Raw genomic sequence first — 26,648 nt, forward strand, 5'->3', positions numbered from 1 at the left:
GGGAACCTACAATCAGAACTGAATACAAGCAGGTTGATGGCAATGTGCAAAACCAGAACACTGTGATTTATTATTTGCCAGGCTTAAAGGACCAGTTCAGTACAAAATCAAATTTAACCACATTTCTAATTATGACAGGTCAGTTGATCAGCAAAACACATGGTAAATTGTGTTTCTTTAGTCTGGAACTGGAGCAGTGATGCTAACACCGCTAACAAACACCACAACAGTGGTCACCAAAATAGCCCCAATCATTTCTGCTTATTAAAAACAAACAAAAAAAAAAAAAAACACAAACTCACTCAATCTTCATCCAGGTCTTCACTGGAGACTTGTTGATGTGCTTTAAGACAGTGTCACTTCTCCACTGTGGGCAGCTTTGAAAGAAAGTTTTAGTGATTTTTACAGCTATTGGGCTATTTGGGTGACTACTAGTGTTTCTTAGCAATGTTAGCCTAAAACTCCAAACATTTCTCAGCTGAACAACTACATCAAAGAAATTTGTTGTTTCATTGATGATTCCTTTAAAGAGAGGCTCAATGGTGGCTAGTGCCATGTTGTCATAGTGGGAAATAATGCATTTCAATCATGTAACTCCGCTGATTTTTCTAAATTCCTGCATAATTCAATTATTAAGATGTAAATGTCATTTTTGACGTTATTTGATTTGACATGAAATATTCCATTCTTGAGTAAATGTTCGTCACAATTACTCATAGTGGTAGTGATAATAAGCAGAAATTTGAAAAGTTTAAGGCTCTAAAAGCTACTTTGCAGAAAGTTATTACAAAAAAAAAAGTTACAAATATGCTTCCTTATGTTGAGACTCTGTTTTATGACAGCTGAGAGAAGATTTTGGCCTAAAACATGGGTTTTAAAATTCATTCATAGCTGAAGGTACATGCAGAGTATGAGGATATAAAACAGTCCCCAAAGAAAACCACTATTTTACCATCATAAAAAAAGAAACTCGGGAGATGTCTTGGTTCACTGGCAGTTTTGGGCAGTAAATAAAAAGGCTGTGGTGAGTTTCTCTAGAAGAGAGCATTTTACACCACACCACCCTGAATGACTTTATATCTCAATGATTAAAAACTGAAAAATTGGAGGAACTGCCCTTTAAAGGGAGGGTCAGTGGTGGTTGACACAAAGCCATTACAGTGGAAAAGGACTCACTTCATTCAGAAAACACTTTTCCTTTAATTCAATCCAAACCAAGATCTGTCTATCCATCTATGGAATAGGACCTAGTATCTACATAATGGTAACTATAGGAGAAAGAAAAAAGAAATCTCCTTTACTTGTAGTGTAAATCAATGGAACCAGGCTATTCATCATGCAATTTACACACAATGTAAAGAACAACAGGTATTTTTAAACTATATCAATAAGGGAAAAACATCTAAAAAGTTCAGTCTTACAAGTTGGTTGCATTTTCCGTTTCAACGACTTAAATAATCCCAAGCACATTCACATGTACCCACAGTGTTGTGTGTCCTCTCACAGTGGAAGGATGGCCAGGACCACCTGTGGACGTTTTCAGATCTGAATCGAGAGTGGAGCTTTATTTTCTCCTTTTACTCGAAGATGAAAGCTTTAAGTGCTGTTTATCTGATGTTGACAGTTTCCGAGTCTACCAGGTCTTCCACAAGTTGTTATAAGTCCAATTTTCTCATCTCATTTTAACTCCTTTTTTAGTAAATTTTCTTATGTGAGTGGATTACTTTATATCTAATTTACTCAGAAATATCTCCTGGGCAGATAATAACTTGTTGTTCTTTATATTCAGTCAAAATGGACAAGTATAACACCCCCCACAGACACAGTTTATAATGCAGCTGAACAGCATCATCATTAACCTAAACTGCCATCTGCTGGCCATGTTAAAGTGGACAAGACACAAGCCCACAGGATGAATACCAAGTTTTATTGATCAAGGAACTGAAGATGTGACAAATGCTTCACCACAGAGATGACTTTCAGACAAAAAAAAGGTAAAAAGAAATACCTAAACACACAGCCGAACTCTACAGCTCCAAATAAGACTACTGGCTGGCTCGAGTTTGTATTTCTATCAGTGGCAGAAACTAGCACTGATGGTGCAGACAGGAACAAATAATAATAAAAAAAAAACCCATAATATTTTACATATCCTGTTCAGTCCCTCCTCTTATTCAAGACTTATACAAACTGTACATATGTGCTTTGGAACACTATCACAATGACAGTGCCGTAACTGAAGGGTATTAACAGACAATTCATATTTACATCCATTCATTTCTTCTTTAGCTAAATCCAATACATTTCTCAGCTCAAAAGCACCCCCCCCCCCCCCCCCAATTCTAAAAGACATTCTTCATTTTATAACTTAAATTGGTTGGCTATGATGAAAAAAAAAAAAAAAAAAAGTCAAGTGGTGATTAAAAATTCATGAAACAACAGCATTAGTTACAGCTAGTTACCCACATACCTTTTAATACAGAACTGGTATCAAATACTTCAAAGCTTCAACAGGTTTCTGTGTCACCAAACAGTGTCGCCAACAATTTACAAAAAACAAACAAACAAAAAAGGATAATAATAACAACAATAAATACATACTCTCGGGCCTTTTCGTTTCATGGTCGTGACTTAATCTTGCGCTCCTCTTCACTAACTCGGTAGTCTAGCTACAAAAGAGAGGCCGAACAAACCAGGAACTAGAAATGACCTTCATACGAGTCGAGATCACCCTTAAGTGTTAACGTGCATTACAATCCTGAAGGAGCGTATGTACTTGCACCCTCCATCCTTCCAAACTTGTTCAAAGACAGACACAAATCTGCATCAGTATCTCCAGCATGTAGCTACGGCATCCGGATACGTGCGAAAGCTACGCGAGAGCGAGTCTAGGCAATGGCGTCTAATCATCTCCTACACTACAGGTTCAGATGAGCTATGTAGCTACAGCTTTCACAGGTTACTTTTGTGTCGACCAATGAGAAGCCTGGAAATGAGGGACACGTAAAAATAAACAAGCAACAAACACCAATAACAACAACAAAGACACAGATGTAAACTTTTTTTTCTCTTCTGAAAATAAAGAACACCTGAGACGGTTCAAAACTTCCTCAAGACACTGCACTAAAATAGTACCATAGTTATGTTCTAGATCCAGTTCTGCTTAATACACTGCAAATTTTTTGAGAAACACCATCATGATAGCAACCAGTTTCGGAGAGAAAAGGGAAACTCCTGAAGAAGGAAAAAAACAAGGACATGGTAATAAGAATGATGATAATGATAAATATTGTAGTAACCCAGCAAAGATAATATATTGGCAATTTAAATGACATTCTCAACAATCTAGTCAGCATATGGAATATTTCTTTATTATTTGACTCACTGGTTTTAAATCAATTTATCTAGCAATTGTGTCTTGGTCTATTGTAAGTAAAATACATCTAGAACTTCATTCCAATAATCTTATAAAATTCTTCTCATTATGAGATAATGTGAAACTTTATATACTCGCTGCTGTCGGAACAAAACCTCACATCTCTAAAATGGTAATTTTACAGGAGAAGGAAAAAAAAAAAACATACTTTGCTTTTAATGTAAGTCAATGGAACCAGATGTTTTTTTTATATATATTTTGGCCATTTCTGTTTGTCCATTTTTCATTAAATTGACACACAATGTAAAGGACAACAGGCATTTTAATTTTATGTTAAAAGCTGAAAAACGACAAAAATGGAGACATACGATATATTGACTAGATTTTTGAGGTTTTCACTTGCCAATTTTTAGAGTGAACAAACACCTCTAAGAAGACCTTCGATAAGAGTGCAAGCCTTTCCACAGGCTCGATTTTAGCACTAACTTGGACTGAACTTGTGCATTCCAGTTTATAAAGGACAACATTATGGTCATTAGGAAGTGATGTGATTCCAGCTCAGTATGACTGAACCACTTTGCTTATGGTAAAATCCAAATGTAGGTGTTTCAGGTCACAGAAGGAGCCAGAATGCAAAAACAAAACCAAAAAAAAAAAAAAAACTCACATAATGCACTTGCACACCCATGATCACTTGCATAACTAAGCTTTATAAAAGTTACCAAACACCAAAAAAAAAAAAAAAAAAAAAAAAAAAAAAAAAAAAAAAAAGTCTGGTATTGTAGCTGGCACAAAGTGACCTGAAGTAATGCTAATTCACTGGTGCTGTGGAGTGATGACTCCCCCTAGTGGATCTCCTTAGAGGCTACATGTACGTTGACAGGACTATTGTAGGACGACTACTATCAAAATCTTTTAGAAATGGAATCATCCTGTTGAGCTTTGCTCCATCATAATGCATATCTCATGTCATCAGAGTGATTAGAGGCTTTTCAGAAGCCCAACATCCAAGTCTTTCAGCTCGCTACCTACCACTCATCCGGTTCCTCAAAACATCTCATACAAAACAAGCGGCACCGGCTATCACACAGCATGGACATGTTAATCCAATTTTAAACCAAATCTGAAGAACTCGGAAGTTTGAAGAAGGCTCTGAACTAGTGGTTTTGAATGGCAGGTCCAAATGACCCACTTTCCAGTGTTTGATCCATTGTGATTTTCTGCTACTGTGATTAATTTAATGAGGGAAGTTGGGATTTTGTATTTGGTTAACATTTCATGACTGACTGATATAACACATGGACATATCTACTCCCTTGTTATACATTTAGACTTCTGGTTCTCCATGTGAGCTTTTAAACTAGATGAACAGAAATGCATCTCAGGAGACAATTAGCAGTATATTTTCCACTCCTGAACTGTGGCTCCTCAACTGTACAACTAAACCCAACTAGCTTGGTGTTTCTAGTCTGCTACAAGTACAAGAACATTAGCGTTCCATTTCAAACATAGAAAAACAGACGTCCATTAAGGTAGTTAAGGTGAAATAGAAATAAAAACCAACAAACCAAGGTGGGGTATCAACATAGGTCATCACAATGCCAGTGGAATCTTCTGGTGTGGTCCAGAACTTTGAAACCTCCACAGGTTTTGCTCCATCTGATGGACACCAACCACGTTACGTCAATAAGAGTCACCTTGCACGTCTGCAGGGGCGTGTCTGGGACTGCGAAGGTCAGTCAGGCCTGTGATCTGCAAGACTGCAGAACTGCGCATCTTCTGTACAAGAAGGGTGAAAGTAATTGTGTAAAGTCTTGGGTGGCCAGACATCGTCTTATGTAGAGGCTGGCACTGTGAAGCTCTTCTCTATTGCACATGTGCTTTGGAATACCAGATATAGTACTAAATCTTAAATCTGTTCACTTAGGCAAAGAAAGACAGATAGAGCAAGCAAACAAAGTCAGTTCCGCAGCAGCTAACACAAGTGAAGGATCAGCAGGTGGGATGAAATGCCTCGAGTGTTTTCACACTGAGAAAAGTCTCCTGGAGCTAGGAGATTCTTCAGTAGCCCATCTGATGCTCCAGGTTCCTCAGGAAAGCCCAGGATTCTGTCCACACTATTCGCTTCCAGAGGCTTCTGGGCTTTGGAGTCTCTGGCAGAGAGTAGTGGACTACCAAGAGCTGGACATTCCAGTCTCCAATGGGTCATACATGTGAAATCTTTCATCTATGCTTGGCCATGTTATGGAGAACTGTAGATCTACTCTAAAATATTTGAGGCTAGTTGTTGTGAATCCCCAACACAAGTTTCAGAAGCTGCAGTAGCAGGCCTCCCATTCCACAGCAAGAGTTTGAAAACAATAAATAGAAAAAGAAAACTTCATAAATACACCCAATGACAATCACACAAACACTTGCACAGACTCTAAAGCGGTCACCATTACTGTTCTCCGTTGTTCTCTTTCTGCACAGAACCAGTCTGTAGCACAAAGTCAACCGTGAAAGTGCAAGTGTCTGTGTGTCAATGTAAACCTGTCTACTATCTACTTGTATGTGTATGAACATGTCCAAAATGTATGTCTGTAAGGATGAGCTGTGTGTGAATGTAGATCTATGTGCAGGTTGTGCTTGAACATGTTGGTGTGAAGTTTTTGGCAACGCTCCTCATAAACCAACACAGTCTGCTCATTGGGCTCATGAGAGAGATGACGCGGTTCACACGAATGTGCAGAAAGCTCCAGAAGGTGACAGCTCAGTGATGGGTCGGAGAAGTTCAACACGGCCCTCTTTTCCTCTTCTAATCTCTCCTCTCTCCGGCTCTCCCCTCACCATCAGAGCTGTTTTTACTGGTGGACTTCATTGGCGATGAGGCTGTCCTCCCCAGACTGGAAGTCAGCCTCGTTGAGGCTGTTTCCAGCATTGATCATCTCCTCGTCCTGCGAGGACCCCTGGCCGTCGTCCTCTCCACTGCCCCCGCCCGCTTCGTCACAGTTCGGGCCCTGCAAGACCTGGGCGATGTACATCTGCTGCTGCAGAACAGAGGAGGAAGGAAGTATCTGTTAGTCATAAAGTACTGTGCAAAATATCTGAATCAAAAAGTCAAAATTTTCCTTCCAAATATAGTCAGGAACGTTATTTTTTGTGCTAGATCTATGAGGCTAATGTAGCTAACAAGTAATGGAAACTTACAACCTGTATTTAGGAGATTTGCTTATGATGTTTGATGCCATTTGACAGACTATCAAATAGTCAAAATATTATGTCAAAAGTGAAGGAGCCTTGGGGTCAAAGCTGAAAAAAATTAAGAGTAGTTTCCTAGAAGTACCCCAGAACAACCAGAAGATCACACCAAAAAACACAGTCCACATTATGCCCATATTGGGAAATTAGGGTCCAAGTTACTCTATGTGAAAAATGAAAAGGATTTTAGAAAACTGCTGCTATGAAGCCCTGTGATAAACAGAAACGTTCCAAAATTGATCTGTTTTTATTTTCCTCTGAATGTCACTCGATGCTCTGACTTACAAGGCCATTGAGGAGTCTAGTCTATCCATATACTCTGGTAGATCTATTCTAATAGTAGGCTACCCCTTAAATAAAACACATGGCATGATATGTGATATTCCTAATTTATCATATAGTCATCTTGAAATGTGATTTTTTTCCCATACTTGTGTGTATATTTAAAGACAAAATTATTTAATACAGTACCAGAAACCACTTAAAGATGCAAGTTTATTAAAGATTACTTAACATCTAAAAACAAAAATGTGACACAGGCATGCAGTCTGGTGGTTACTGGTGGTTGTAAGCTTCTATTACTTGTTAGCTACATTAGCCTCATAATTCCAGTGGAAAAGTTAATGAGACAGGAGTCACCTGTGACTTGTTGGAGGGGGAGGAGCGCGCTGGCCGTCCGTTCTCCATGCCATCCACTTCTGTGTCCTTGGTGTCGATCTGAAGGAACAGACGGACAGACAGACAGAGGGAAGGAGGTATTAGTATCACTGCTCTAAGCATGGGTCAGAACCTAGCGTGGCTAACTGCTCCAGCCGAGCTGGACTCCTAATCTAGGGCCAGTGAGGGCCTACCTTGAGCGGCGCAACCCGTACCTTGTAGTTGTGAGCGCTGAGGTACTTGAAGTGGCCGAAGCAGACGTGCGACAGGCAAACCACGATGGTGATGATGAGCACCACGAATGTGAACAGGGATGTCGCAGTCACGAAGCCTGCCAGGGAGAGGACGCAGGGAGGAAGAGACAGAAAAGTGAAAAGGAAAACATACTGAATGATTATGGGCTCTACATGTACATCTCTGTAAATCTCTGTCCTCATAATGATCTGACTGATAGTGGTAAAGTACCATTTCCATAAGCAGTATGGATTAGTTGTACTGATAAAATCCTCCCTCTGACAAACCCTCCTCACCTGTGCGTACAGTGGAGAAAAACAGTAACCAGAAAAGGCAGAGGATGGGTGCAGCTACCACTTGATTGACTGCTCCGGAGTGGATTTTCTTGTCCAGTTTGGAGGGCAGGTAGGCATAGTACATATTATACCTGTCCACCAAATGCTTCAGAAGCATGTACATCAGACCTACAGTCAAACAGACAAGACTTATTTGACATGCAGATCAAAGAGGAACGCAGCCTCCCTTCTCTCTTTATGTATGTATGTATATTTGTGTAGTTTAGTTGAAAGCTATTGTGCTAAACACACTTCAATAAAATATGACTATAAAAGTACTTCGCCCAATATAAACCACTTTTGTCTTCCTTTGTTCTCCTGCTGATTGCTAAAGTTACCTAAAAGATGAGCCCATATGACCATCTTAAGAAATTGTTACTGTCAATTGACTGAATAAGTATTTATCATGAGCAACACACAATATTTAAAATCAACTGAAATGCAAAGATAAAGCTTAATATTTGTTAAAATATTGCTGCTGTTGGAACAAAACCTCATATGCATCTCAAACCGTAAAACCCTACAGCATATAGTGAGGACAGCTGAGATCATCGGGGTCTCTCTCCCCTCCAACATGGACATCTACACCACATGTTGTATCCGGAAAGCCACTAGCATTGTGGACGACCCCATCAATCCATCACACTGACTTTTTTCACTGCTGCCGTCTGGCAGAAGGTACCGGAGCATCCGTGCCACCACTGCCAGACTCTGCAACAGCTTTATTCCTCAAGCAATCAGGTTTTTAAACTCACAAGGACTGAACTAAAATGTTAAATATCTCTGCACCATATTCCACTACCTCAGGTCCAGAATGAGTGCTGTGTCAGTGCTGCACTGTCCTGTCTGTTTACTGTGTCTAATGTCTGTTTAATTTATCATATTTATTGTTTCTAGTTTATTTTTTTGTCTGCACATTCACACTTTGTACTTTTTGTCCCTTGTTGCACCATGTGGTTCCTGGAGGAACGTAATTTCACTCCACTGTGTACATAGATGGAATGATAAAAGCTTCTTGACTTGAAAATGGTAACTTTGCAGGAGAGGGAAAAACATGCTTTACTTTTAATGCAAGTCAATGGAACCAGACCCCCCTCCTTCATGTATGAAGTTTCTTTTTTTTTAAAGGTAAAAGGTTTTCTCAAGACCGCGATGATATGCTAGCAGTTCCTGTGCAGCAAACATGTGCCACACTCTGCTGTTCTTTTCTTCTGCAGAGCAGAACCTTCAATGACCTGATGAGTCATACTGCCTCACTGCCAGCAGGCGGGTGAGAGAGAGAGAGAGAGAGAGAGAGAGAGAGAGAGAGAGAGAGAGAGAGAGAGAGAGAGAGAAAAGAAAGACAGGAGGGAGAGAGACTCTCTTCTGTTTGTGTGAATGAATATGCACCAAAGACGAGCTATATTTAAAGAGGGCGTGTATTTGCCTGCCTTTGCTGTGCGACTCCTAATGTTGCTATTAATACCACCAGCAGGGGGCCTTCACCACACAAACGGCACATTCTCTCACTGCTGGCTTTTCTCTATTCATTCACCACCTTTTCTTCATCTCCATCACCAGCTTTGTTCTTCCCTCTGCTCTCTTTTTCTGTCAATTTCTTGTGTTCTCTTGTTCAGGTCCTTCTATCTTATCGAACCATGTAATTCACCGCTCTCCGACCTGCTCTCATCCTCACTTGTTTTTTTCTACCTCCCTCTTCCTTGAATCCTATTGGTTCCTTTACTCACTCCACCCGGCACCTCTCTCCCTTTCTCCTTCTCTCTCTGGCTGCTCTGGTTTTGTGAATGGGCTGCGATGAGTGTGGAGGCAAGTCTTGCTCACCGAAGGGCACGATGATTGGGCAGGTGATGCTGTATGTCATAACGACGGTGAAGACGCACATCATCCAGGCGTAGGCAGCACCGAACTGAAACTCATAGGCCTGGTGCTGCATGGAGACAAACACAATTTACAACCACTAAAATATAGCAAAGTAGATTAAACATAATTTGATGTTATGTAAAGTAAAAAAAATAATAAAAAAAAGGATACACATCAGTAGCAGCAAACTGTTACCGATGGGCACTACAAATTCACAAGTGGGCCTAACTTTGAATTTCAGTCTCACGTGTGAGGGCTCTGACAAACAAATTAGTAATCACAGCTATAAGGCATTTCCTCCAAACAGGGAAAAAAAAGAGCAATAAAGTCCAATCATTTCGCTCACAATTTCTTACATTTAAGCCTTTGGAATTAATGAATCATAATCAAAATTGTATGTCAACATAGTATTTATATCATGTGATATACTGTGCTTTAACGCCATGCATAAAGCACGTTCATGCTTCCAGCACATGTATTGGTGATAGTTGGTTTTGGAAGACTTTTGATTTCTTTTGACTTTTTCCACCATCATCATCATCATCATCATCATCATCATCATCATCACCTTTCATTTATTTAGCGCCTTTCCCATGCTCAAGGACGCTTTAGAATCAATACATAATCAACAATAGAGAACACACACACACACACACACACACACACCACAGTTCCCACAGCTAGCAAAAGAAGAGAGTTCTTAGCGGCAAGGAAAAGTCTCACGCTGCAACTACGGTGCATCACACAGGAGGCCTGCCTGGGAAGCCTTGAAGGCTGAAGATGTCCTTCGCCACAAAGGGGTAGCATTTTCCTGCAGCCGAACACTCCAGTCCAGGCAGCCTCATAACTGCAATGCAGCGTTACCCAAGCGGCCCGCCTGAGAGCACTTGTATCTGCGGCGTAGCGCTGCTCATGCAGCCAAGCACTTCCGGCCCTGGCAACTTCATAGCTGTGTTGCAGTATCAAGCAGCCAGCCAAGATCATGCAATGTCACATTGTTAAGGTCCCCAGTCCAGAGAGCCCCTGCTGCGCTGCAGCTTCACCCAAGCTGCTGGTCCAGGCCGCATAATAACGACGATACAGCGTCACACAAATAGTCTAATAAGCTACAGTTTGAAAACCGCTGTCAGCCATTATCTCAGCGGATATGACGGCAAACATCAAAGCAAACACACAAACAATACAAAACTAACAGAAAACCAATGTAAAGGGGTGTTACCCGTTTGACGTTGCGTCTCTCGGCGGCAGAGCGAGCGAGGCACAGGCGGATCATGTACATAAGAAGGCCAGGAATTCGCAGCAGATCCATGGCGTTACCAATGAATGCAGATGCTATTACGTAATTCACAAAAAAGGCTCCGTTATCAGGGAGAAATACACACCTGCATTAGAAGAAGCAGAAAAGAAAAGGGGAGAGAAATGTGAGTGTTGAGTTTGACACTTGATTTACCAGCAACACAGATTCAAATTTAACCCTTGGACAAAAGTAAAAAAAAACAGACAAACAAACAAACAGACAAACAAACAAACAGACAAACAAACAAACAGACAAACAAACAAACAGACAAACAAACAGACAGACAAACAAACAGACAAACAAACAAACAGACAAACAAACAAACAGACAAACAACAACAACAACAACAACAACAACAACAACAACAACAACAACAACAACAACAACTAAAGAACATCTGGAGAACATCAGCTCTGCCTGTGTTTAGTGAAAGCTCTGGAAACAGCTTTTTTTCTTCTTTCCTAGTTTAATTTTAGTAGCTAAATGTTGCTAGCGTCAGCCCAATGCTATGGGACAAACTAAGCTAAAGCCTGTCAAAATCAAGACATGAATGTTCACCTATACAAAACACACAGTGTTGTGCAAAAGTCAAAGACAAAGCATAATATACTTTTACATCAAATATGGCCATTTAGTACAAGTTACTAACTTTTCAAAAGATTAGATATAAGATTATCCACTTTCATAAGGAAGGAGAAAGTCAAAGAAAAACAAAACACTTTCCAAAACTGGAGGTCAAAAAAATGTTACAAAAATGTAGAGAATTTTTTTTTTTATAAACCATGCAACTCCGTGCTAGGAGTCTGAAAGGATGTATAGCTGTCAAGAAGCCATTACTGAGAAAAGGATACAGAAAAAAAAAAAAAAAAAAATCATAAAAACTGTTAAATCAAACAAAGAAACTGCTGGTGTTCTCAGAACAGTGGACTGATCCTTCCAGAGTCCAGACCTCAACATCACTGAATGTGTTTGAGATTTCTTGCATTGTGAGGAGCAGAAAATACAACCAACTTCTAAGACTGAACTTTGGAGGTGTGGAAAATTATCCATGCAGAAACAAGTGTCCCAAAAAGAATGGTTGCCACAATAAGGGCAAAGGAGGGGGAGGCACACTAGATACTTGCACCTTTGATAGTATATTTAGTTATTGAAGCTTCAGTTAAATATGTTCTTTTGCTTTTTTCATTTTTGATGCTGAAAAATGACCTCTTATACAACCCCAATTCCAATGAAGTTGTGTAAAACATAAATAAAAACAGAATACGATGATTAGCAAATCCTTTTCAACCTATATTCAACTTAATACACTACAAAGACAAGATATTTAATGTTCAAATGGATAAACTTTATAGTTTTTGCAAATATTCACGCATTTTGAATTTGATGCCTGCAACACATTCCAAAGAAGTTGGACAGTGGCAACAAAAACTCAGAAAGTTGAGGAATGCTCAAAAAACAGCTGTTTGGAACATTCCACAGGTGAACAGGTTAATTGGAAACAGGTGAGTGTCATGATTGGGCATAAAAGGGAGCATCCCTGAAAGGCTCAGTCATTCAGAAGCAAGGATGGGGTGAGTTTCACCACTTTGTGAACAACTGCATGAGCAAATAGTCCAAAAGTTTAAGAACAATGTTTCTCAATGTGCAATTGCAAGGAATTTAGGGATTTCATCATCTACAGTCCATAATATCATCAGATAATATCATATCAGAATCTGGAGAAATCTCTGCAAGTAAGCAGCATAGAAAGCTATATATATATATATATATATATATATATATATATATATATATATATATATATATATAGAGAGAGAGAGAGAGAGAGAGAGAGAGAGAGACTGGATCACATATTGGAGGAATGAAGAACAGGTGTGATCCCATCCTGTAACAAACTTATCCTGAAATTGTACAAACCAGCACTGTGTTGTTTTCTGCATACTTGTTCCTTTGGGATGGTAATAAGTTTTAAACATGATATGCTACTTTTAGATGATCACCGTAACTAAATTGCTTCAATATCAGACGATTGGGTTTTCAATATATCTGTACTGCTATAACAGAGCAAGTGCTATCATGCTGTCTCTACTTCCACCACTTGTTGGCTACATTAGCGCCAAAACTTGCTGCCGTGTCTGAAAGAATAAAAGGCAAAATAACCGCAAATGACTTTACATGAAAAAGACTCCACATAGATGATCCCTATAAACAGTCTACTTGTGCTAATTCACTTGTGTGGAGACATGAAGAATGTTTCACTTACTCAAATCGGACAGTGCCTACCGCCAGGAACTGGGTGTCGAACAGCCAGCGGAAGAAATAATCCAGACTGTGGACGACAAAGCCATAATTAGCTTTCAGGAATTTTCTGCTTTAACTTAAACCACATGATACTTCAAAACGTCTGCAATATCATAATAGTTTTATTACATTACTATAACAACATTAAATCAATGTAAAAGAGAACATCACTAATGAAATACAACAAAAATGGATCCATCTTTCTTAGGCAGAAACTCAAAGAAGTCATGACGAGCCTACTGCTGAACTGCTCACCAGTCACCTTACTTTTTCTGAGGTCATGCAGATTGATGGTCTGTTTAAGGAGCCTTTTCCCACCAACTTTAGCTCAGCCTGATTTACTAAAGCAATTACAATGTGCTAAATCTCTTTTGCGAAGGAACTAACCTCATCAGTGACTGAGCAGGGAATCTGTCAAGATCCAAGCAATGACTAAAACTGCTACTGCTAACTGTTTAAAAAGTCTGCTTGCCATAGTCACCATTTTAATATCTTCCTTTTTTTAACACTTTATTTTAATTTTAAGCAGTTTAAACACTTCACTGCACTTTATCTTGGATTTTATTTGTTATTTTGATCTCTGTACTTTGTGCTTTCATTTTAATTAGCAAAAAGCCTTTCAGAGGTGCTAGATCTCAGGATGTGATCATCTTTATTTTCCCTTATTCTCACTGCACTTTACATTAGCACTATATTCATTTATTATTTTATTCCATTTTCTAATTCATTCTTTTATCTTCGCTCCTGAATTTTAATTCTGGATTCATATGACACTGAAATGTTCTCCTAAGCTTGGTCAACTATTTGGAGGTGTTTAAAGTTTGCTACCACAGGAATGCCAAGGGCTCATTAACAGTTTAGGAGCTGGTATTACTTCAAAGCAAGGTTTTGTTCAGTTATAGCTGCTATTCAACAGGTGAAAGTCGTAACTTTTGATGCTTTCCTCACTTAGACAGACCAAAAGAGACATAAAACTGAAGAGATAAAGAAAAAGGGGGAAGGAATAGAGAATGAGTGAGAAAGATAGAGCAAGCATGTAAGAGAGAGGAGAAATAAAGTGAAAGAATGGAAGAGAGAGAGAGAGAGAGAGAGAGAGAGAGAGAGAGAGAGAGAGAGAGAGAGAGAGAGAGAGAGAGAGAGAGAGAGAGAGAGAGAGAGAGAAGACATACCTGCTAAAGCCCAGTGATGGTAGTAGAAGAACCATGAAGATGAGAAATGTATAGCATTTGTGCATGGTAGTCCTGTTTTCGCCTGACCTGAGACAGACAGACAGAGGAGAAGCCAAATTTCAATACTAGTATCTTTTCCATAAGCCCTACATTCTCAGTGACGACAACAGAGCTTCACTAAATCCTTCTACGCCTCATTCAAGCTGCAATAGTGCTCAGCTCTTAGCCTGGTTCAGGCGGCCCTAGCAAAGACGTGGATTATGGCTGTGCACACTCTGCTGCCCAGGAAGAGGGAGAGTCACTTTCAGTGAGAACTGTTGTGTTGGTCCGATGCCACTGAGTGGCATGATGGTACTGGTGTGTCCAGTCTAGAGGATGAGGTGTGTCAAAAATGTTGAGCAGATCGATTAGTGTATGATGGTCAATGTATAGGGGTGGTATGGTGGTACAGTGAACAGTACTGTCGCCCCACAGCAGGAAGGGCTTTGATGGTTTTCCTGGCTGGGTGACCAAGGTCCTTTCTTTGCAGAGTTTTCATGTGTCCCCATGTCTGTGTGGGTTTCCTCCCATAGTCCAAAAGCATGCAACCAGCCCAACCGGAGATGCTAAATTGCCCTGAAATGCTAAATCTGCACACCGTCTGACCCCGGAGGATATGTGGCTTAGAAAGCTATTGTCTGATAACACAAGATTTTCTTATGAAGTAAATATTGTAAAGAGTACAGCAAAATGTCAATGATAGCTCTGTACTTCAAAGGAGAAAAAGTCAGCAAAATTTCACAGGCTGCTATGGGCCTGTTTTTCTCATGTCTTTGAGACAGTGCAGACAGACAGATGGTTACCCACAAGCCATTAGGAAAGGTGTGTGTGTGTGGTAAATGTGTAAAACCTTTGATACACTTATGAAATGTTCCCATGCATCAGCAGCAAAAACCTAAATAGAAACAGGCCCATAAAAACATCACATCACACACCAGGTTTTTAAAAAGGTTATATAAAATTACTGAAAATAATAAATTATACAACCCCAATTCCAATGAAGTTGGGACGTTGTGTAAAACATAAATAAAAACAGAATACGATGACTTGCAAATGATTTTCAACCTATATTCAATTGAATACACTAGAAAGACAAGATATTTAACGTTCAAATGGATAAACTTTATTGTTTAATAAACTGAAGTTGTACATCAAGTAAGAATGGGAAAGAATTCCACCTACAAAGCTTATTGAGTGTTGTTAAAAGGAAAGGTGATGTAACACCGTGGTAAACATGCGCCTGTCCCAACTTCTTTGGAACATGTTGCAGGCACCAAATTCAAAATGAGTGAATATTTGCAAAAAACAATAAAGTTTATCTGTTTGAACATTAAATATCTTGTCTTTGTAGTGTATTCAATTGAATATAGGTTGAAAAGGATTTGCAAATCATCGTATTCTGTTTTTATTTATGTTTTACACAACGTCCCGACTTCATTGGAATTGGGGTTGTAATAATTTATATAAACTATATAATTATTCAATTATTGAAAAGGCCTTCCTCCCTCAGAAGAAGGTGAGGATGAGGATAAACTATGGTCCACAGCACAGGTTCCCAACACTGGTCCTATAGTACCTGTACTGAACATTTCTGTGTTTTCCCTGCTCCCAACCAGAGGGGAACCCACATGGAATTCTAGGCCATTAGAGAACGGCTAATGATTGATGACTAATAAATGTACATTTTTGTAATTTATACTTTTTATAAATGTATTTATATTTTATAATTTTTGCCTCATTTTCATTCAATAGAAACATGCTTGTATTTAAACTAATGCTTGTATTTAAATTGAAAACTAGTAAACTAGTATTACAGTACTTCTCTCGTTTCACTGTTAAGTATAGGAAGGAAACAAAAGGGTTACATTCTTCAAACGGCCTGCGGAAACTGAATTTTCTTCCGTTAATGCTGCAGCAGGGACATTCTGTTGCCTAGATGCACTAGAATGTAACTGCTGTACAGTTTAAGATGGGACAGAAAATTGGACTGAGAAGCTAATGTCAGCCTTGTCAGAAAGTATTAATGTTTTGACCAAGTCTGGACATTTATGGCCCCAACTGAAGGCCTTGCTCTAATAGTCATGGTTTGCCACTGGTCCCAGCACTCCCACTTCAAGTTACAAAATTACAAGGATCGGGGTTGTTGGGAGCAGAGAAACGTTAAAATGTATTCCACAGCCAGAGCTGGAAACCACTGCTCTACAGTTCAACTCAATCTATAAATGACAACCTCTCCATTCACAAACATTACAAATGATGACATATGAATTTGTGATCAGTCATAATGCACTAATAAGGGGCTTATGATGCACAATGACTAATGTATTAGGGTTAATATCATATTATGGACCATTAGGTTTAGCAGATTAAGCCCTCGTCTACTACCCTAGTCTTATTTACAGATAATCAGTTTGCAAAGTGTTGGAGTCAGCAGAGAGGGGGGGGGGGGGGGGGGGGGGCAGTTTCCATACCTGGTCCAGTGGGCTTCAAAGAAGGCAGAGTAATAGACAATGGTTGGCAACAGAGCGGAGAAGGCCCACAGCAGGAGAGTGGGGAAGAATTGGGTGATGATGGGGTTCTAAGAAGGAAAGAAACGACAGAGTTTAATGGTTGACAACATTTGTTTGATGTTTTCTCACCAGAATTTTCACTCGCAGAGGTCACCTCTCCTCCTTTATCGTACTGACTACCAGTCAAGCACCATCATGGAATGATTGTTAATATCGGTTTGATGCATGGATCAGCTTCCATTCTTTTCAGTTTAATTGTAATTGTAACACATTCAGTTTTTCCCTCTGATATATGAACCAGCTGTCAATACTGGTCCAATATTAATTCTTGACATCAGATTGCTGCCAAGTAGTACAATATTTAGGAAGGCCTATATTTAGGAAACTCTCTTGTATCATGTACATTTGTGTTTAATTAATGTATATGTAATCTTTCCAGGGAGAGAAAGTACCAAATACAGTGGGCAGTAACATGGATTTCCCCTTGATTTCCACTGAAAAACACTTATGACTCAGTTCACAGCTGACTGTCCTCAAGGTCTACCCACTGGTGGCCAATCTCAAAGTGCCCAAATTTGACACTTAAATACTTTGGGTCCTGCTGTGAAATGGTCCAGAGCAAAGGGTCTGATGACTCACAAGTAGCATTCCAGTAGGCCATCACATCTTGGCTGAACCAAGGTCACATTAGATCATTCTAGTGGGAGGTGAAAGTGGTTGTTCCTAAACATATAATATGTCCAAATAGTTATGTGCAGGCATCACGTCGCCATATAATGTTATCTTTTCCAGTTTTTGCTTATATAATATCTATTTGTCTATTAAAACAAAATTACGCAAAAATACATGAGGAGTGGGGTTTATATATATATATATATATATATATATATATATATATATATATATATATATATATATATATATATATATATATATATACATACATACATACATACACACACACACACACACACACATACATACATACATACACACACACACACACACACACATTCATATTATCTGCAAGTCAGAACCACTATTTGCATTTTGTTTAGTTGGTTGTTTAGTTATGCATAAATAAACTTCTTTACCACTAATAAATTGCTATTTATTTTCTTAAAGCTACTTTCAATAATTCAATTGCATTATTATTCATCATGTGAACCTGGACATCACATGATTAAGTAAGATAAAGGAATATCACATTATTAGGTAAGACGTGATTAGATAAAGTAACACAAGCTTACGTTGAGATACTCCACTGGCTTGGTAACGTTAAACTTGTCCATGGTAGAAATGATGATAGCAGGGGTAGTGAGGAAGAAGAGCAAAAGGAAGAGGATGCAGTTGATGATGAAACAACGGATCCACCAGATAATGCCTCCCAGAGACAAGTGCTCCCTGACAAAACATGACCAACGGTCAGAAAACATGGCAAACATGTATACACAAACAGCTTTGGACATACAGTATACTTAGCAGGTTGTAGACCTAGTGGGAGACAGAGAAGTGTGTCTGGGGACTGTGTGCTTGTGGGTCTCACCAGCGCACGTTTTGGGGGTCCGGGGCGTAGGTGACGCTCCAGTTGTAGACATGGAGGCTCTCACTGAATTGAGAGGAGCGAGGCTCCTGACGACACTTACAGCCCTGACACTGACACGCATTAAAGTCCTTCAGAATTCTACACACACACACACACACACACACACAGAGAGAGAGGGAGAGGGAGAAGGAGAGGGAGAGGGAGAGGGAGAGAAAGAGAGAGAAAGAGAAAGTGTTTAAATAGATAGGCAGATGTACTTTACTGCACTGGAAAAGCACCCACACTGCAGTCACTCACATGGCTGTCATGGCCTCATTTTGGAAGGTGACGAAAGCCATGCCCAGGGGCTTGGTGTTGACCTTCTCCTTCTCCTTCCTGTACTCCTCCTTCAGTTTGGCCTCCAGCTTCGTGTAGTAGCTCACTGCTTCCTCCTGGAACAGATGCAGAACACCTCCTCTATCAGCACAGCCTACACAGCTTGCTATGTGCTGAAAAATATGATGCTTTTACAGTACAGTGTAAGAATTCTGGCTATGTTGCTCAATAGCACCATGATTAAGGATGAAACCACCACATTCACTATATTGTTTAAATGTGTACATACTGTGTGTACAGTGGAAAGGCTATTTCTATTTTAGATGATTCACTTTAATTTTTTACATATACAAATTACATACAGGCGCTACCTACAGGGGGCTTTGTTGTTGGCCCCTAAAACTAAAGCCATGAACAGCACAAAAACAACTATGATAATGAACCTGCATTTGCAACCATTGGAAAACATGCATGGATGGCAATCAGAAAAACTGTACTTTTCTCCACATGTTCAAATTTGACTTACAGAATATTTTTTTTACAGCAAGCAAAATCACTGGTACAGCAGGTAAGGTTTAGCTGACTTAATTTTTGTTTTAAAATACATTTTTATTTTTACAACAAAACAGTCAAATTAAACTGTCCCATTTTCCTTCAATTTGATCGATCATGGTATTACATAGTATGACAGCAGCTCAAGCAGTCATGATATCTAATTTATCATTATATATCTTTTACAAAAGTGCATAACAAACATAAAAATGAATGATTGAGTATTTTACAATATTTACCCATGATTCCTGCTCATGTGTCCACATCCCTTCCCTCAAATGAACCATCTTTCACTATACTACGACAGATGTTCTTTTATTTTACTTTCTAACCAGTCAGCACCCATGAATTGCTTATTTCTCTCATTCCATTTAACTGTGCTTAAAAAAAAAAAAAAAAAAAAAAAAAAATTCTCTCAAATTTTTGAGAGAGGAAAAAAAAAATCTAATTTCTTCCTAAGGGCAACCTAAACCTTTCTAAGCTGCCGCCAATACATGGCAGTACTATATAATGCATATTTCAGAGGATTGGATATATCCAGTAACAGTACCATTAGTCAGTTCTCACCTCCTCACAGCCTTTGATGACACAACAGCACAGGTGACCACAAGGTTTGGGGTTGATCATAGTGGGCATGTGTTCCTTCGCCATCAGATCGGTGAAAAACTTCTTACTGCGCTCCGTTTTCTTCCTGTTGATTTTTCAATTTATTTATTTATTTATTTCATTTTCACACACACACACACACACACACACACACACACACACACACACACACACACACACACACACACACACACGTCGTGAGAGACCGGCCATCATAGACTCATGGATCCAGATATTGGTCAACATCACAGCATCAGCGTTTCTCACACTCTCTTACACCCAGTCATATTCTCTAGTACACAGTCTTTTACACACAGTTATACACCTGTAAATATCATATGGACACTTGAAATATTCAAAATTTAATTGTCCCCAGGAGCTCGGTCTTTTAAACCTAGCTATATACTTTAACTAGACACCCAACATCCTTCTTTGCTGTAAGTTCATTAAGACTTGGGCTTAGTTTCTGAGCTGCTGAGCTGATGTTAAGTGTTTATGTTGGCTGAACTGCAGCCAAAGTGTGGAACTGTGTAGAATTGCGTAGAACTGAGGTGTAACTGCTGTCACATAGACTGTTGGGGTAGGCAAATCAGAGCACATTACGTTGCAGTGCATGCTGGGGACTGTAGTGCAGCACATCATGAAACGAGCTAATATTAATAGAAAATTAAACTACTTTTGCAGGCTGGATAAGATTGTGTGTCACTCCTGATCCATCTCATGGGCCTTGTGATTGACACATAGGCTTTAGAATCAACAGGCTGTGTCTTTAACACAGGCCTACATAAATGATCTCTACTCTGACTGGCATCCTTGTATTATGCCGTATTCAGCCCAGCAGCTTGGGCCAAAACACTCAGAACCTCAGCCCGAATGGCCTGGGCAAATCTGCTGCAGGCTGAATAGTCAGATAAGAAAATATGTGGGATTTTATTACATTACAAAAACAACGAATTCAGAACAGGTTGTTTTCATGGCTTAGTGTCCATACACGGACTGCTCGGACTGGAGAGTGAACTCAACAACTCTACATTTAAAAGATGATAAAGAGGATACAATATTCTATGATATAGGCCCTTTAAAGTTACATAGAGTAAACTGGTGGAATATTAAAGAATTTTAAAGAGATTTAAAGGACTCTTTACCTTTCGGTGTTGAGGGCCATGAGTTTGGCCACATTGTAGCAGATCCGGGCCTCCAGCACCACACAGTTCTCATAGGCCTGCCTGTGTGACCAGAACCAAAAACAAAAAGTCAGACCAGCCCGCAGTCCGAGCACTCAACACAAACACTAGAGTGGAACATTGGATTAACCAATTAGCCTGAACACTGACTAAGGAAGCCACATGGCCTTACAGACCGCCACCTATATACATTTACTTATTAAATACAAAATCACATTACAGACTTTAACGTGGTTTATTCTATAGATTAGTTAATACAGAACAGTGTTTAACTGGACAAAATCAGTGTTAAACTACATTATCCTCTTGTGTTAAAGCTAATAATGTTCTTGCTCAGGTAGAAGCAGACATTCAGGACTATTCTCAGTCTCTTTGCAGCCTGTTGCTGCAACTATTTTTGGCGACCGAAGCTTTGGCACACCAGCCTCATGACTTGAATTTAAGGCGCTAATCTGGTTCTCTGTTTGTACAATTATGTCAGATTGAGACTGTTGGATTTAACCATTGCTGCTCTTCACTTAGGTGGATGTGGAACACAAGATCAGTATATGCTTGATGGCGCAAACTAACAGCAGCACCAAAAGCTTAAGGCTGGCGGAACAGTTGGTTGCTGAGTTTGGATGGAGTGCGTTATGTGTTTTGGTTAACATCACTATATAGACATCCACAGATATCGTATATTAGCAAATAAAGACAACACTACAGTACTGACAGTGGAACACAGAGCTACACAATATGGACTTTTATGTGATTATACTGCAACATACTGCAATTGCAGTACACGCTGCAACATATCAAAAACACTTTTAAACCCTTGATAAGATAAAATTAAAGTCAGCATTATTTCAATCAAATGGACAACTTACTCAAAGTGCTGTTTTATCTGGGTCTCCTCTGCATATTTAGAGATGCCATTTATAAATAAAGTGCGTTTCACCTGAAAAGAAAGAAACAAAAGAAATTCCTTTTTTTTTAACCGGTGCCCTTTCCACAAAAAACAACCAATTCTCTTGCAGAGAATGCAGCCTCCTAATTCTGCCACTCAGCATGTTTGCCTATGTGAGAGGAGAGAAGCTCGCAGGAGAATGTAGGTCAGTGCTATAGACAGCCTTCATCCATATTTCATGAGATGTGCTCTATGTAAACGTAGCAGTCTGGGTTAAAGACTGTCTGTCGTGCTATGTGAAGGCCACAACAGGCTTTTCATATGGCATCCCATTAAATGTTAGATTTTGTCAGTTTACAGACATGTAGATAAGCAATACTAGATATATGGAAACTTTAAGCTTTAAGCTCACTGACCGTTTTATTGGGAAGTGTATTCTACACTCTTTAAAACAAATGTTCCTAAATGGTTCAGGGCTTGCACATACAGTTCTTTAAAAAAAAAAAAACACGTTTGGTATATTCATATTATGTGGAGGTCCTTTAAACCTTAAAAAGGTACTAATCTAATTTTTTTGACTCTAAAAGAACCATAGTGGTGCTGCTATTTGAACATTACCAGGTCATCCTCTTTGTAGTGCATCTTTGAGGTGTGGCGTCTCATGCTGTAGACAGTTAGAAGGAGGTACATGAAGGCAAACGATGTGTGCAGCCACAACAGGTTATTCCTGCAGGACAGCAAGAGATGAGACTGAATAACAGCCAGAATTTATATTACAAACACATTCAAGACACAAACTGAAAGAATAATTTTACAACATTGTTAAACAGTCAAGCAGTCTATAATATAATTAAATATATATTTATATAATTATTAATTAATTTATAAATATTAATGTATTAATAATTGGTAATTAATATTATAATTAATTTATAAGTTAATACATTTATTTATATATAATTATATGTATAAATATATAATTAAATATACACACATACATTTATATATACATATATACATATACACACATGCATACATATATACACATACACACACATACATACATACATATATATATATATATATATATATATATATATATATATATATATATATATATATATATATATATATACACACATGCATACATATATATACACACACACACACACACACACACACACATATATATATATTTAAGTTTAGAGTTATTTTTACCAACCATTTGTCTTAAACAAATAATATTACAATCCTCCTTGTCAAAGCATTAGTACTCTACTGCAAAGTCTGCAGTCAGCATTAAAAAAAAAGAACTCTTTACCCTGATTTCAGGTTTGCTATTGTGGTGCGGCCAAAGCTGTATGCGTTGTTTTCTAAAAACAATGAAAAGAACAACAAGGTCATTTTTTGTTTGAATGTTTTAGATGTTAAAATGGTCAGTGTAATCCAGATTCAGATCAACATGGAGACAGCAAAAGACCAATGAACAGAAAATAAATGAGCTGCAAGTGGCCACTTTGCATGGTCATACATACAGAGACTCTAAACAGATGCCATCCTCATAGTAGGACATTCCTTGTAAATAAGTTGTTGCTGTTTGCTTAACGAGAAGTGTTGCTCAGGTAATAGTGTCAACGTTAGTGTCCACCATAAAGTGAAGACACATGGCCAGAAGTGACCTGCCTGGCTCCTAGCCCAACAGCTAGCACCCAGCAGCAAGCGTTCAACTTTAAAGCTCAATTTTTCCTGCATCTTCTTCACTGAAGGCAGAATATAATGCTGTGGGTGAGCTAACTCTATGCAGGACGGTGTGGATGCCATATATAATTCAGTTCATTCACTGTATTTTTGTGAATTGTGTTGTACACTCTAAAGAACAGCAAAGGGAGGAACTTCACAGGACACACAGGTCACACATAACACAGAGAACCCAGCTCACTTCATTTCTCTTTCACCGTCATTCCTTTTCTTTCCCTGTCCTACATTCCTTTTTGATTCACCTCACTTGTTCCATCTTGTACCCATCGCCTTTCCATCACTCTCTCCCTCTCCCAATTCACTCTGTTCTACATCCCGCTCTCATTCCTCTGTCTATTTCTCCCCTCTTTCTTTGGTTGCCTGCGACAGGCACCCAATTACCCCACTCACAGACAGAGTTCAATCCCATTACTGAGATGGAGCGCAGCAGCTAAGCCCTCACTCATAATCATCCACTGCTAGCTGCACTAGAGGACAGAGCATGGCCAGCACAGGACAGAGCAGGGACACTGCGAGGGCAAGCATGAAAGCTAATGCTAGCTCATTAGCAGCTAGTGGCTGTGGCTCATAGTGTCGCCAAGTCTCATTTCAATTTGTTAACTCCTCATTCAAATGCTCGTCATCAGTAAGAAGCCTCTGCAAACAAGACAAACCCGTTAACCCTTAAGCTCGGGCTCAAATTCTGTACACATGAGAAGAGAAACTGAGGCTGCTTAGCACATACTGCTCTCGCAGGGTATTCATTAGAACAGTATGTACAGTAGAGTGGAAAAAGTCAGAGACCACACTTTTTTCATTTTTAGTCAAAATGTCTGTTAAGTACAAGAAATTCATTTTTTGGCATTAGGAAAAAAGAAGAAAACATCTTTAACTGAGAATTAAAAAGAAGCCTCAACAACTAAATACATTATGAGATTTTTCAGTATTTAGCGTAAGTAATCTCAAACACATTCAATGATAATGTGGTCTGGACTCTGGAGTGGCCAGTCCTTAAATCTGGGAACACCAATAGCTTCTTTGTTTAGTTTGGAAAATAGTTTGTGGTGTTTTGCTCAAAATACACTAAGAAGAATTGGATTTCAGATGGTTCTGGCTGCTATACAGGCAGCTTTTTTTCTGCTTATGTCCTTACCATGTTGATTTTTCCCCGAAAGCTACTGAATCCTGTGATTTATGAGGTTGTCAAATGGTCAAAATGAGCTACATGCATGGTACAACACTCCTGTGCATTTAACTGACATTGCTTGAAACACCAGCTAGTCAAAGTGTGGCCTACTACTACAAAAGCCTCTTAGCTACAACTTGAAGAAATAATTCATCGAAAATCTAATTTACCCATTTTTTTCTTAGCCCAGATGTGATCGACCAGCCAAGACATGTTTGGAGTCCACAATTTGCTTCTTTAGTTCCGAATGGCTGCAAGGCTAACAAACATTAGAGCTCAATAGTGACCCAATTAACCTAAATAATTTCAGTAAAAATACACCCACAAAACTTTTCAACCTTCTCAAACTGGAGTCAAGGTTTCATTTAGGCTGCTCAGACTTGCTGACGTGTTGTACTGACGTGTTGGGAGCTATAGATATTAACATAACTGCGGGCTAGTCAGCCATTTCACTGGGCTGTTATACACAAAGCAGGACAGACCTTGGACCAGATTTCTGTTTTTCTGATGGCCACGGTAATAAACACTGACCGTAGATTAGCACCCCATTCCTAAAGTGGTTTATGAATACAGACCTTCTTGCCCAAATTTGCTGCCCGCAGCTACACAGCGACGTTATGTTCATTTTTATAGTTCACAGAAAGTCACTCTGTGTCCACAGCCACATCATCAAGTTTGCATGATCTTCATGAAGACATGGATGCAGTTTGAGTGGCTTGAGAAAAGTTCTGAAAATGTAATTTTACATATACATGTAACATATAGATGTAAAATCTGGATTCCAAACAAGTCTCGGTCAATGACTACATCTGCAATAAGTGGAAAATTGTGTATACTTGATTTTTCACTAATCCATTTCTTTAAAGCTTGCTGTTTTGCACAATCTATTTTATTTGCCAGCACTGTGATGAGTGTTAGCTTGTAGGCAGCAACGTTTGGATTTTGACTTCTTATCAGCCTCACAATTCAGAGAACACTATGACATTAGTTGGAAAACCACATGTAGGACAAACATTTTGGTTTGCTACAGGGCATGAAAGGGCATTTCCCATCAATAAAACCAGCTTAGATCTAATGTTCCTTATTTGTGTCTGACTTTAACAGGATTATACAAGACCTCAGAGGTCCATTTCTGTGTCGGCCAAGAATTTCATTTCAGGGCATAATTAGTTCCCCACTATGAAGAGATCTGTCACTGTAGCCCTGTCCACTCTTTACAGAGCTGTATCTCACACTCACCCAGCAGGTTTCCAGAGAAGTTCACTGGCAGGACGATACCCACCGACAGCACTCCCACCACCACCAGCAGCCCGATGATGTGCCGCTGGAAGGAGAGATAGTGCACAGCATCTTCTCCACACTTCTCACGGATCTCCTCATCCCTACACACATACAAAAGGGCATTGTCACAGTGCTCCCTCATAATAAGCTGCATGCACCCATACACAAGTACACATAACTCACTGCATTTACCAGATAAGTTAAACTGACCATAACACTTCCAATTTACTGAAACAAAGAGGATATTTACTGCAGTAGGCATTTGTTTGCATATCTCTCAAAATGACTCAGCTTAGGCCATAAATGCATGTTACAGACTTGAATAGAATTTGAGCTG

At 39.2% G+C, this 26,648-nt stretch overlaps 1 protein-coding gene across 2 annotated transcripts in view; it reads right to left on the reverse strand.

The window, feature by feature from the left end:
- Nucleotides 1-4,149: 4,149 nt before the first annotated feature.
- Nucleotides 4,150-26,648, reverse strand: part of LOC108442067 (CSC1-like protein 2) — a 63,399-nt gene continuing 40,900 nt past the window's right edge. For both annotated transcript variants that reach the window (XM_017721919.2, XM_017721918.2), the window contains 18 exons: nt 26,270-26,412; nt 23,429-23,480; nt 22,726-22,834; nt 22,088-22,158; nt 21,183-21,263; nt 19,999-20,122; nt 18,862-18,995; nt 18,565-18,702; nt 18,269-18,422; nt 16,980-17,086; nt 14,470-14,556; nt 13,263-13,328; nt 10,922-11,084; nt 9,664-9,769; nt 7,804-7,971; nt 7,489-7,604; nt 7,256-7,333; nt 4,150-6,405 (listed from right to left, as the gene is read on the reverse strand). In XM_017721919.2, the coding sequence (XP_017577408.1) occupies nt 6,220-6,405; nt 7,256-7,333; nt 7,489-7,604; nt 7,804-7,971; nt 9,664-9,769; nt 10,922-11,084; nt 13,263-13,328; nt 14,470-14,556; nt 16,980-17,086; nt 18,269-18,422; nt 18,565-18,702; nt 18,862-18,995; nt 19,999-20,122; nt 21,183-21,263; nt 22,088-22,158; nt 22,726-22,834; nt 23,429-23,480; nt 26,270-26,412 (2,083 nt within the window). In that variant the 3' untranslated portion in view covers nt 4,150-6,219. The remainder of the gene's footprint in view (nt 6,406-7,255; nt 7,334-7,488; nt 7,605-7,803; nt 7,972-9,663; nt 9,770-10,921; nt 11,085-13,262; nt 13,329-14,469; nt 14,557-16,979; nt 17,087-18,268; nt 18,423-18,564; nt 18,703-18,861; nt 18,996-19,998; nt 20,123-21,182; nt 21,264-22,087; nt 22,159-22,725; nt 22,835-23,428; nt 23,481-26,269; nt 26,413-26,648) is intronic.

The sequence above is a fragment of the Pygocentrus nattereri genome, chromosome 15 (genome assembly GCF_015220715.1).
Source record: "Pygocentrus nattereri isolate fPygNat1 chromosome 15, fPygNat1.pri, whole genome shotgun sequence".
NCBI lineage: Eukaryota > Metazoa > Chordata > Actinopteri > Characiformes > Serrasalmidae > Pygocentrus > Pygocentrus nattereri.